The sequence below is a fragment of the Neopelma chrysocephalum genome, unplaced genomic scaffold (assembly GCF_003984885.1).
Source record: "Neopelma chrysocephalum unplaced genomic scaffold, ASM398488v2 Primary Assembly neopelma1_96845, whole genome shotgun sequence".
Classification (NCBI taxonomy): domain Eukaryota; kingdom Metazoa; phylum Chordata; class Aves; order Passeriformes; family Pipridae; genus Neopelma; species Neopelma chrysocephalum.
Window position 1 is genome coordinate 1422393 of NW_020925488.1, and position 12900 is coordinate 1435292.

The 12900-nt window shown below is 41.3% G+C and overlaps 1 protein-coding gene across 10 annotated transcripts in view; it reads left to right on the top strand.

Moving 5' to 3' along the window:
• Nucleotides 1-12900, top strand: part of UNC13B (unc-13 homolog B) — a 225750-nt gene that overhangs the window by 175381 nt on the left and 37469 nt on the right. For all 10 annotated transcript variants that reach the window (XR_003532083.1, XM_027670396.1, XM_027670397.1 and 7 more), the window contains 3 exons: nt 6393-6481; nt 9623-9775; nt 11699-11822. Coding sequence is in view for 9 of the 10 variants with exons in the window: in XM_027670396.1 (XP_027526197.1) it covers nt 6393-6481; nt 9623-9775; nt 11699-11822 (366 nt within the window). In the remaining variant the exon portion in view is untranslated. The remainder of the gene's footprint in view (nt 1-6392; nt 6482-9622; nt 9776-11698; nt 11823-12900) is intronic.

Consider the following 12900-nt stretch of genomic DNA (forward strand, 5'->3'; position numbering starts at 1 on the left):
GATGTTAGGAAAAAATTATTTTCAAGTGCATTTACTTTGGTTGTGTTGTGATAGAGCCTGTGCTATGACCTGTATGCCAAGAGGAGAGTCAGCTTTGCTGATGGACAGCTTAGTTTTTGCCTGTATTGCTTTTCCAAATCTTTCTTGTGCTCAGCGGCAGAATTCTATGAAGTGGCAAAAATCTCAACAAATAGATTTGCCCCATGAGGCAAGGAAAACTGCTGTCATTCTTTCACATGTCACCTCAACAATACTAATTTCTGAGTCCTACATCAAGAAGTAGCATTATATGGTCCCAGCTGTAATAGCAGCAGTAGCTAAATGCTCATTTTTGGGAAAAAAATAAACTTGTGATGAAATGTTTGTGAAGTGGCTTATAAAATTTTAATGCCTGTGCATTTAATTTCCCTTAAGGAAGCAATTAGCTGGTATTTTCTGTAGGGGTAGCCATTAAGTAGGGTTTTCCTGTAGTTCAAATTGAAAATATTCCCTGATATTGTATTAAATAAGTGGAGAATAACATGTGTTTCTTAAAACTGTTGGCTATTTTTCCGAGACATTTCTCTGCATTCTACCCTTTAAAACCTTCCTCAGGAGATGTAAGTAAAGCAAAACAGAGGTGATGAATCCACTATTTCCCCTGTGCTGTGGAATCAAAAGAAAAAAAAGGGGAGAGAAATCCAGACAATGAGCAATAAAATACACAGGAAGAAATGTGACAAACATGTTAGGAAGCTGGTTTTTGGAAGTGATTTTTTCTTTTCTTCTCAAATGATGCTTATGGCCCTTCCTGGGGCTGCTGCTGATCACCAGAAATAAATCGTGTTGTGTTAGGTGCCTGCACTATTTGCTGTCCCCAGGGGTTTCCTGCTTGGTGACTATGTAGTACATTTGCTTCTTGACTTGGAACCTGCAGGTTCTCTGTTTTGCTAGAGTAAACAAGGTCTTGTCCTAGTTTGCGTAGTCTTTCTGACGCAGATTGAACCTGACTACTGGGTAACAATTGGTGAGACAATAGCTTTGAAAACAGAACTTTATGGAAAATGTATCTGTGGGTTTTATCCTCCTTCAGGAAGGACAGTTTTTACTTTCTGTGACAGATCTCTTTTATATTCATCTATACATCACACAGTAGCTTGCACAAAACTAAGCATTATCCTGACTACTCTATCCAAAAAGGATCTGCTTTCTTGGGGGAGTAAGAAAGTAGCATAGTTGTATGTCCTGGTCTTGAATTGTTCAACTTTCTGTGTTCTCAAAAGCATTTTTGAGAGAAAGGTACCAAATATTCCCTTGTTGCTCTGGCAGATATGTCAGGTGTACAATGTGTGCAGCTAGACCTTGGGGACTGGTTTCAGTTTATGTGTGGCTTCATCTGCTTCCAGTTCACAGATCCATCTCCACAACTCTGCACAACTCTGGAAAGCTTTGAAATATTGCTGCTACCTAGTGCTCTTTTCCGGTGGGTCCACAACCCACACTGACAGAAATCCATATAACTTACTCCCTTTTGCAGCAAGGGAAATGAAGGAACAGGGCTCATTCATACTCACCCTGCAGTGTAGTGGCATAACATGGAACAGAAGTGCTTGCCCAGTACTATTTATTGAAATTGTGATACAGTGCCTTCCTTTACTCCCTCCTCTGCCCCCCAATGGTTATGGTACCTTTTCCCCTCACTTCTCTTATTCTTTTTTCAACTGTAGTGCTCAGAGGGTACAAAACAGGGGAAAAATTGCCCAACATCTCAGGTTTATTGTGTTGACATCATATGATCTGTGAACATTATTAGTCAGAAACAATAAGGACAACAGCAAAGCTTTAGAGAGCTCTGTCTGGAGGGATTCTCTTGGGTCTGTGCTTGAGAACTCAAGGCAAATATATTTATGCATGCACATACATATGTGCATACACAGAGAAAAGTATCTTAAATTATTTTTGGGAATTATGATTAATACTTGCATTTCCCTTTTGTGCTGTGTTGATCTCATGGGATCAAAACAGTGTCACCATGACTCAGGAGCATTCTCAGACATCCCTAAAGCATGTTTTGGAAAGGCAGTGTTTATGGAGTGGCAGATAGCACTAAAAACATTATGAACAGTGGAATTGGGGGGTGAGTCCTGGTTAAAAACTGGGTACATGAACATTTTTTGAAACCTTTGATTCATCTGAATCATCTCCAATACACCCACAGAATGGAGATAATAATTTAACTATGTGCTAAAGTGGGCTACATACACTCAGTGCTGGTGTTTGCCTGAACTTGGCCCATTTATTTAATTATTCATACATTATCTAATAAAACCTAATGTGTCCTGCATTTTCAACCCACCTCTGCAGTTTTCCAGCAGAGTTCAGCCTGCAGTCCATTATTTTGCTTAGCTTTTCACGAGTAATGAACTCGTGCCACTGAAATTAAAAGGCGTGGTACTGCATTGCATACTGCTGGAGTCTAGATGTACTGTGAAAGACTACTTTAAAACATTTCTACACCTTTTTTCCCCAAAGTCAAGCATGTGAGGTGAGTATCAGAGACAAGCACTGCCTGGGGAACCCAAGGAATTAGCTGCTGAGTAGCCACATATTGTCATCACACAATTTTCATGCCTTCGGTTTCAAGCTAATCTGCACAATTAAAGCTTCGGGAAACTCTCCTCTTAATGCTTAGCCAGAGTTAGCCCACATTTTAAATCCTAAGTTAGCCACCTGAATAACAAATTGCAGGATGGCTTAGAAACAGCCAAGATTTAATAGCAATGTTCTCAGAGGATTTGCGGTATCCACTGTTTGCTCCTCTTTAGCTTCCCATGTGCCATAGCTAAGGCCACCCTAGCATTTGGGAAGTTGGCAGCTGTTGTTTGGATTCAGTGCAGGTCCCTAAAAGGGGGTTGGACCTCGTGAGCTCCCTGCCTCACAGTTACCTCTGCAGGGTGGAGCTCCCAGGGGCTGGTGGAGGGAGGCAGAGCAAAAATCAGCAGCTTCAAACCGGAGTCAGATGAACTCCATAACTTGCATAAAGCTAAAATAAGTTAGCAGGGCATAATTCTTTACCTGCTGATAGGTCAGGTCAGACCCGATGATTTCACAGTGTCTCTGCCTTTTAGATGTGAATTGATTAACATCTTCAGCCTTTTAGAAGGCAAGAGCCGTGTCTGTCCATGTACACCAGCTACCGAGAAGCCTTGCAGTTCTGATCACTCTCACTTCACCAGTGTTGGAAAACTTGGAAGCCCATCACAGCAAATTCTTAGACTCAGGGCTTCTGTTTCATGCATGAGGGAAGGAGGAGATCAACCTAAATTCAAGTTGATAACCCCGTGCTGTAAATGCCACCACTCAGATTAGCAGAGATCTTGAGGTTTCAGCCCTAAATGGGCTTGGATGAGACTTTAAGGCCCAGGTTCTCTGAAGTACCAAGTACCAAATCTTTGCAGAAAATTAACAGAGCCCTGATTTCCTCCCTGAAATTTAAATACAGGGTTAGCTTTTCTTTCTTTGAACCTCAGTTTTCAGTGTCATACATTTAGTCTCAAATACACAAATTTGACTGGAATTGAAACACTGGCTCAGAGATCAAAAGCCACCTCACTGTGGGTACTGTCCCTTTTTTTGCACAGGGAACTTTTCGTTCTTCCTCTGAATTATCTCTGATACACCCACAGAAAGGAGATCATAAGCCTGCTCAGCTCCAGCTTCCCACAAAAATGGTGTGGATGTGACATGTGGCAGTGACCCAGCTGCCTAACACTGCTTTCTGCTTTACCAACCAGATTTATCATGCAGTCCAAGTAGCAATTCCTGCTATCAATGGTAGCTGATATGCTTAGAATTCATTGCTGAGCAGCAGCAGCAACACCAATGCTGGTTCATTTGAGCACTGTTATCAGTGCTTCACCACATTGGCAAAGAATAGTTTGCAGTTATACCACATGCTACACTACTTTGTAGCTAACATGTAAATTATGTGTGTGAAACAGTAGTACATACCTACCAGCCCCTTACTAATGAACTTAAATCACCCTCAGGTAATTCCCTGAAATTTGCTTCCCAAAGCCAAAGCATTCCACAGCCTAAGCATTTATGTAATGTATATTATGTGGACTCCTTCTCCACAGTAGCAGTTGCTCAGAGGACAACAGCTCTTCTAGGATGGCAGAGGACTTGGTGGATACTGAACCAGAATGCTTACCCACCAGGGTTTGGCTTTCTGAGGGTGAGGCTGGGCACCTCTAAGTTAAATCTGGGCAGCTGTCTTGCCAGATGCACCCAGAGAGCTGTGAGCTGATGTTTTGGAGGAGTGAATGTTCCTTACCACAGATAATGGAGCTCATCTCCTTGGCAAAGCATTGTTCCAGCTGTCTCTTTTCGCAGTACTGGGATAGCAATCAGCTGTTCTTCTGCTCTGAGGAAGATCAGTTTGCAGTCAACAAGTATAGTAGCAAGGGGAAGCTTAGAGTAACTCCATGCCACCTCACAGAAAAATAAATCATGAACCAGGGCAATAAGCTGTTCATCCTGACCTCAGACATCCTCTAGACTGTGCATCTGGTAGCTTATAAGAAGTAAATTGTGAAGAACAGGTGTCTTGTGCCAAATTCTTCTGGCTTTTTTTTTTTTCCAACTGGAAAAGCAGTTAGCTGGAATGTTTTGATGAATCTTGAACTGGTCCTACCTCGAGTCTGTCAGAAATGGCCAAAATCAGGGGACAGTTCTGTGCCATTAATTGTAGATAGCAAACCAGACAGCTTGTGACTCATTGTGCCTTTGGGCCGTGGGAGGGAAGGATTAATGTAGGGGCAAGAGAAGCCACCACCACCAGATGCTGTTTTTGTTTTGTTACCTACAAGCTTGGCTAGAATGAATGCTGATTGGCATGACATTAGCTTCCTTCTGCCGTCACAGAGCAAGGGTGTTAGAAAGATAATAGGAAAACCAAATCACTTTAATAAAGGAAAAATAATCAGAGGTAGCAATGCTTAAAATTATAAGGCCTAAGTAATCATCATTTGCTTGGTCGTTGGTTCTTAGTTTAATTACTTTTAAAATTCTGATCCAGGAGTTTCATTAGCACAGGTTCAAATGCGTAATAGAGTCAATTTTCCATGCCAGCTTACAACAGGAAAGTGAACAGATCAGATTCCAAATCCCCTAAGGCTTGGCTTTCTCTGACAGATGCTGAGGAATATGAAAAGGGCTTTGGCACTGAATTTAGAAATGGGAACTCCCATTGTGTTCAAATCCTATATAGATGGATATGCTGTAAAAAATCTAAACTGATTTATACCACTGTACTGGTACCTGGCTCATTACATCTGTAAATAGATGCTCTGCCTAAGGGGTAAGAGCTGAAGTTCTGAATGCCAAACACAAACATTTGTGTGAGCTTTTTTATTTTACAAACATTTCTGTGAGCTTTTTTATTTTACAAACATCTTGCCTGCCTGCATACAAAGGCAAATCTGTTTTACAAGTTACTTTTTCAGAGCAAGCGATCCCAAAACATTCATCATTTGTTGTTAGGTGTACACACAGGTAGGTTGCTCAGAAGTGGTTCTTTTGATGCTGGAGGGATGACTACAGCTGGAATACAGGGCACTGTTCCATGTAAAAACAGGTGGCTTTGTGCTGATAATAATGGAGGAAGTACTTTCTTACAGAATCTGCCAAGGTGTCAACAGCATTCATGTAGTGCTTCGGGCACTTTATTTTTGTTTTTGTTTTCTGAAGTCTTCTCTGAGCACTTGCATACAAAAAGCTGTCTGGCTCCATGTGAGAGCAGAGATACATTTGCTCAACACCTAAAGCTGAGATTATACTTTCCAAAAGCGATGAGTGCACAACAGCTGCTGCCATTATATTGTGCCCAGATTTTCAAAACCTCTGGGGTCCAACCTTCTGAGAGTAGAGGCTGGGTCAGTCTTCAGCTGGAATACTTGGCAGCAGGGTGGAAGATGAAACAGCTTCTTTCAAGATCATGCACAAGTAAATAGAAACCAGTGTGAAAAGCCCTGTCTCATTCTAAACCTAGAGGGGTGAAATGACCCATGAGCTGAAGATACTGCACAGTACTTGATTTCTGTGCCTAGTCACACTCTTGGCCACAGGGAGTTCACAGGCACTTTATTTCTCAACTTTACAAACCTCAGGAAGGGCATTGAAGGGTATTGGAGCCTGGGGAAATCAGTTGCTGCTTTTTAGGCAAATATCTGTTGATAATTTCACAGCTTCTGTAGCAGCAGCAGGCAGTGGAGGAGAGCATCCTAGCTGGCAGAGTCCAATGGGGATAGTTCACCTGCTTATTAAGTGTAGCCTCAACAGTGAAGAGAAGCAGTGCAAAGGACAGCAGACTGCCCTCTGGGTTCAAACTAAATGCTCTTTTTCATCTACAGTTGGATGCAGAAGCAAGTGACCATCTCAAAGAGCTCCAGGTGAAGCTGAACAATGTTTTGGATGAGCTGAGTGCAGTGTTTGGTAACAGGTGAGTATTACGAGGTCCTTGTCCTTGAAGCATTCCTTTCTTTTGTCTAATCTCATTCAGTCAGGTTAAGAAGAGAAGAGAAACTCCCGTGAACTACATTATATTTTTCTTTTTGTCCTAAATTCATTGCCTTTCAAATAGTGAGACCATCTAAAGAAGTGAGAAATATTTTTAAAGTCTTTCTCTTCTGTATTGCTCTGCTTGGAAAATGTAACATGGAGATCTCTCAACTGTGAAATGTATTTGACTTACATAGAGTGATTTTTTTTTATTTTTTTTCTGTAAGTAGTGCTTGTCAGTAGCAGAATTGTCTGCTCCTTTACTGCTCAGAAAGCAGTTTCCAGCTTAGCATTTATGAAATAACATTTATGTTTAAACGTTCTGCTCTAAATGTATGAAACAGCTGACTGATTTCTGATTGTTAAATGAATATTGGGATAAGAAGGAAACAGGTTTGGAATTTGAGATTGACTTGTTCTAATGCTGCAGCAAATGGTGTTTTCTAATGTTTCAAGGAGAGGAGCTCTCTAAAATATTGCCAGAGTAATTGATAGCAATTAAGTTTTATTACAAATCATGTTACCATTTACCTGAGGATAAAAGTGTGCTCAGCTTTATAATAATTTTATAGTGAACCATAAAAGATGTCAATTAAGGAAAATCTGAAAATGCAGAACTCCTAACTGATCTTCAGAAACAACCACTTCCCATTACAAACCCCATTCATTTCATATTGTGCTCCATAACAGGATTAATGCAGGCATAAACCATAGTGTAGCTGGGATATGGGTAAGGCAAAGCAAATTGTACCAACTTGGCCTCCTGGGTTCTACAGATTTGCAGTATTTATGACTAAAAAATCATAGTGGGATTTGTCAATGACTGTTTGGATTTCAGCACAGAGAGCTAAGCAGGGAGATAAGTGAGGAGTTCCCAATGCCAGTAATGGATGCTGTAGCAAGAAATGGAGAGACTCAAACTGTAACTGAATTGAATCAATAAGGTTCATAACTAGATGGAGGGTGAGTGAGAAATTGTAATTAGGAGGGTGATTTTTATTTTTTTTTTAATCTGAGTATTGCCTCCATGGTGTTGCTGCTACAAAACAATTAAGGTACAATCTTGACATTTGCAAATATGATTTAAAGAGATTATCCAGTATCAGCATAGTTACTGGGAAGTGTTTTAGAGAGATGAGCCAGGAAGAGATTTAGCCAGTCAGATGGCTCAGATGCTTTGTTCATTCCTTAACAGTAGCAGGGAGTGAAAAGCAGAGCTGCAGTTTTACTGTATAAGCAGAATCTTCTAAAGGATGTAAACTTAGAAGATAAGACAGATATCTGCAATATTCTGTGCAGAGTCTGTAAGCAGTTGCCCCTACAACACTGTGAACACCTGATGCTGCAGATCTGAACTCCTCTTCATCTGTGTGATATAATTGCATTTGCTGAGAAGGCAGCACATGTCCAGGGAACCTCACCACCTTTGAGCTGAGAGAGGATTTTGTCTGGACACAGAAGTACTTTCTGCTTTAAGAGATATCATAGAGAACAGAAGTCTTGGAAGGGTTTATATTCATGCAAGGCTAGCTGTTGTTCTGTCCCTGGAGGCTGAAGTATTGAAGGAGGGAATTCCTGCAGGAATTTGGGAGCATCAGGCCCTGTCTGACAGCATAGGTGAGGTCATTTGTTAGCTTGCTGCTGCCAAGGACTCCTGTCAAGCTGTACATCTACACAAGCTTCACTTTCAGGTGAACCTGTTGCTACAGTAACTGATTTATTATTTTTCATAAAATTGGTAACAGTTTTATCTCATATTATTTTTTATCTTTTAAGGCATTGTTATTTTTTATCCCTGGCTGGGAGGTTTAAAGCATCTTGAAGCGGGGCCCCGCAGCTGATGCAGTATTTGGGAGAACTGTGGGGTGGGATTAGCCTGTGGCAGAACAGGAACTGTCAGCAATACAGGAAATTTTTTTATGCTTTTTCATTTGATGTGATTTAAGCCTCTGGTTAAGCTGACAATGTAGCCACAACTGACTGCTGCAAACCTCTTTCTGCTAGAAACGGGGAAGGCGGGAGGCTTCACGGAAGGAAAGCTCTGGAATTGTTCCAGTGAGAGGCAGGCTAGAAGTGAGCAAGAGGGACTGTGAGGCTGGAGGTGGCAGTGCAGGAAAGGTGACCAGGTGGAGAAGGAAGGTGAGAGCCACGGGGCAGAGCAGTTGTACAGTAACACCCAACCCACGGCTGTCCTGGGTGGCTCGCACACCAGAAGTTCAGGTCATTTATGCAGATGTAAAGCTGACTTCCAGACTTGTGTCCCTGCTCTTAAAACTTTGCCCTAGCTCCTAACACTGGCTTATCTTCCTGGTTTCAAGCCCCTGTGCCATTAGTGGATAGTTAAATGTCACTTGTAGTGCCTGTTGTTACTAACTGTTCTTTTAAATGTCAAAGCATTTTCCTTTATTTGCTGAATTGATTTGTTGTCAGCTCTGCTGATCTATTCATAATTTTTAATCATTGCATTATTTAATTTTGAACCTCCTCTTAGCAGGAAGAGATGGAAAAGTGATTGTGCTTTAATGCCTTGTGTGTCACTTCATTGCAGAGACACTGCTCATTGCACAGCTGAGCCCCACATCCCAGTCTGACACTTGGCATGGACTGTATGGCAGCGAACTGGCTTCAGGCTGACTGCCTTCAGGCTGTCTCTGTTATTTTAAAGACTTAGCCTATGATGGGTCATAACCAGATTTCTGCTGATGGACTCCTGGGTGCTCAGAGTTGTGCATGCATTGTGTGATTGTGGAAAAATGGAGAAAGCAAGGATACAGCAGGGTGCTTTGAGCTAAGAATAACAGTGTTTCTTGAAATCAGGAAAGGGTAATTTCTTTCTGCAAGATGAATGAACAAACTCTTCTCAAATGTGATTGTGTCTTGTATTCAGAGGTGATCAGCTGTGTGTGGGTGGTGGGCATAAGGAACTGGAGAAGGTGCCCCTTGGTAATAAATGCAGTAAAGAAAAGAGCAGCAAGTCTCATAAAGGAAGAGTAACTGAGTGCATGGTTTATGAACTTGCAATGTTTTACCTTGTATCTCTGCCACTGATAATCTTGTTTTTGCCTCTCTCCTATCTGTTCAGCTTTCAGACTCGTATTGATGAGTGCGTCAAGCAAATGTCTGATATCCTCTGTCAGGTGAAAGGGACAGCAAATTCTGCTGCTAATGCCAGAAACACAGTTGCACAAGATGCAGATAATGTCCTGAGGCCATTGATGGATTTCCTGGATGGAAAGTAAGGGAGTGTTCAAATATATGCTACACATACATTGGATTGGAACAGGAATGGGGCAGAGAGAAAAATAGTTCTGTATTCTTGTATTGTTCTTGAGGTGTCTGGTCTCCAAATTTTCAAGAAGAATTAATAGCTTTTCTTCCCATATCTGCTTCTCACAAGCCATGGATAGCCTCTTCAGCCCTCATTCAGTGCCAGAGCACACTCTCAATTCTTTTTTCTGCCTCTGGCAATTAAAGCAATCAGGAAAACACGCTACTGATCAGGTAGTGGAAAAGTCTAAAATTCTAAATTTTGTAGCTATGTTTTTTTTTTCCTATGGGAATTGTACTGTAGCCAATTAGCTAACAAATTGAAAACAGTGCGTACATACTTGATACATGTACTACTCAGCATGCCAATTGTGTTAAGCATGTGTGTTCTGGTCATACCCGGTTCTGTTCTGACTAGCAAATAAGCTTCTGAACTATTTGATGTGCATAAGCTTGAGCTATTGCTTTCATTAGCTGTTGCCATTAATACCATGCAGCATGATTCAACTGTACAGGGACAGCAAAATGTGGCTAACTGGACATAATTTTTTTCAGCCAAGCCTTGAACTACAGAGAGAAATAGTTTTTAATCATTGTAGAAGTTAAAGCTCTTGCTGATGCACAGCAGTTCTTTATTTTGAAAGGAGTGGCCATCAGTTTTTATAATAAATGCTCCAAGAGATGTGAAGCTTTGCAAGTTTAAAATATAGGGGGTTTGGTTGCTCCTAGTGTTGATTATCCATCTTTGCTTTGGGTCACTGTGTGCTAAGTGACTCTCTGCAGCAGTCATTACATCTATGAGCTTTCTCATTTGAGCATTTTCCATGCATGTCTTCATGAATCCTGAGAAGCCAGACTCCTTTGTGCCACTGGGAACTTGTTATGCTACAGGCTTGTCATCCAGCTGTGGAGCAAGTAATTTTGATTATGATAATCCCAGCCTGGATTATTTTCTTTCCTCCTTTACAGAAGGAGAGTATTTTTTGATGCTTGCTGCATCCCCCCCCGCATCAGTCTTGTCCCTGTCTGGTTTTGTTCATTTACTGTCTAACCAGCTGTGGGAAGAAGGGAAACTGGGAGAAGATGTTACACACTGTAGAAGAGCCAGCTGTCACCTGTGCCCTGCTACTGGCCACAGAGTTCCTGTTCTGTAGCTCTCTTAGTGGGATCAGTAAATGCCGAAGTCCAGCAAAGGAAATTCTAGTGCTTTGTGGCCTTTTTGACAGCCTGTATAATAATAAAGGGAGAAAAACTAGGGAGATAAAGCAGAACTTCTTTGTGTTAGAGCAGACAAACATATGGCAGTTGATTGGTGTTGAATGCAATCATAACAAAATATGGAGGAGTCCAAAAAGTGCTTCAGGGGAGTTGTAGAGGTTAAAGATTTAGAGACTTGAGCAGCTATCAGAAGCTGTACAGGAATTTCTGCATAACACTCTGGGAAGTATTAATTAAAGGCTTTCAACATATATCCTTATAATAACAGCTTGAAGTTAAAACTTATTATTCTGTATTTACAATTTTTTCCTGTATTCTCTATAAACCTGATACATCTTTTTAAGGGAAACCTGTTTGATGGTACCTGCTCTTATTTGGATTATATATATTATTCCCAACCACCTATCACCAAGTGATACCTTCTGTAATCCCCAGGTCAATAAATAGAAATCATTGAGTTCAGAAATATCAATAATCCATTTTGGCCATTGTCTCTAGTGCTAGAACTCCAAGGTTGATCAAAGGCTATACTTTGTGAAAAAGGGAAGATTTTGACCCTTAAAGCAATCATTACAACTGCTTTGGATAAGGGACTGGTTCTTTCATATACATCTCCTCTGTCATTTCATATTGCACTCTTTGAACTTACTCAGTTCCTGCTCTCTCCCTGCAGCCTGACTCTGTTTGCAACAGTGTGTGAAAAGACAGTGTTGAAGAGGGTGCTGAAAGAGCTCTGGAGGGTGGTAATGAATACCATGGAGAAGCTGATTGTGCTGCCTCCTCTTACAGACCATACGGTAAAGCATTTTCTTCTCCCTGACTCATACCAGAAAGTGTTGCCATTGCCTGTGTAACTCATCTCCCTGACCTAATGAGTCATCTCTCCAGGTAAATTTGGCTGCTTGAGGTTGGAAAAACATGTCTGTAACCTAGTAAAGAAAGAGAGCAGCTCTCTTTATGGTAGGGTTGCAAGATACAGAGCAAGCTCTAGAAAAAAAACAATTAAAATTCCGCGATCCGAAAGGAGTTTCTATCCAGTGTGGCAACTCTCATCGATTGGGGATTTGCAATCCTCTAAGGAGAGCTGTGTGTGTCTGTGGGATTATTGAGCCATTAGTGTTGTGTTCATGGCATTAGGTCAACACCTGTAAGCACTTTTGCCTAATCATCTGTTAGTCGAGTGTCCCTCTGTACAGATGTGGTTAATTTGACCTTGATTATTAATGAAGACATCCCCTGTTTTGCTCCCCAGAAGACTTTAACGTCAGTATGGCAGGATATCTCTGTCTGTGATGTTGGGGAGTTGGAAGTTTGTCCACATAGTTTTCCTTCAAAGAAGTCTTATGTGTAATTGTTCAGCTCTGCAGACTTGCTGGATGAATATGTGTCATGAATGTAGTGGTGCTTTTAACAACAGAAGATTAACTCTTTCCCAATTTTGAGAAACCACAGAAACTGATAAAGTATCAGTCACGCATGCCCAGCTGCTCTGGGGGATGACACTCAGTTGGAGGCATTGTGAAGTTTGGGCTATAACCTCATTATTTACAGATGATCCAGAACTTCTTTTCATCTCTCTGTTAGAGGAAACTTCCAGTCTGTGGCTAATTTATGCAGATTTATGGTTTTTTCCCAGTAGTGGGAAGAACAATAGTGGTTTTCACTCTTCAGCAGTTCCCTCATGTATTTTTAGTGGACTTCTTGGGTTGCAGTGTCTCGGGAAGTGATGCAAACCTGCCTCTTGCACTAGGTGTTTCTTGCTCTGAGAGAGAAGGCCCTTGTCTCTGGCCTTCATGATGACAACTTTAAAACTGTTGAGATGCACTGCGCTGTCATACCTACGACCACAAAATTAGCCTAAGGCATAATTTGCTA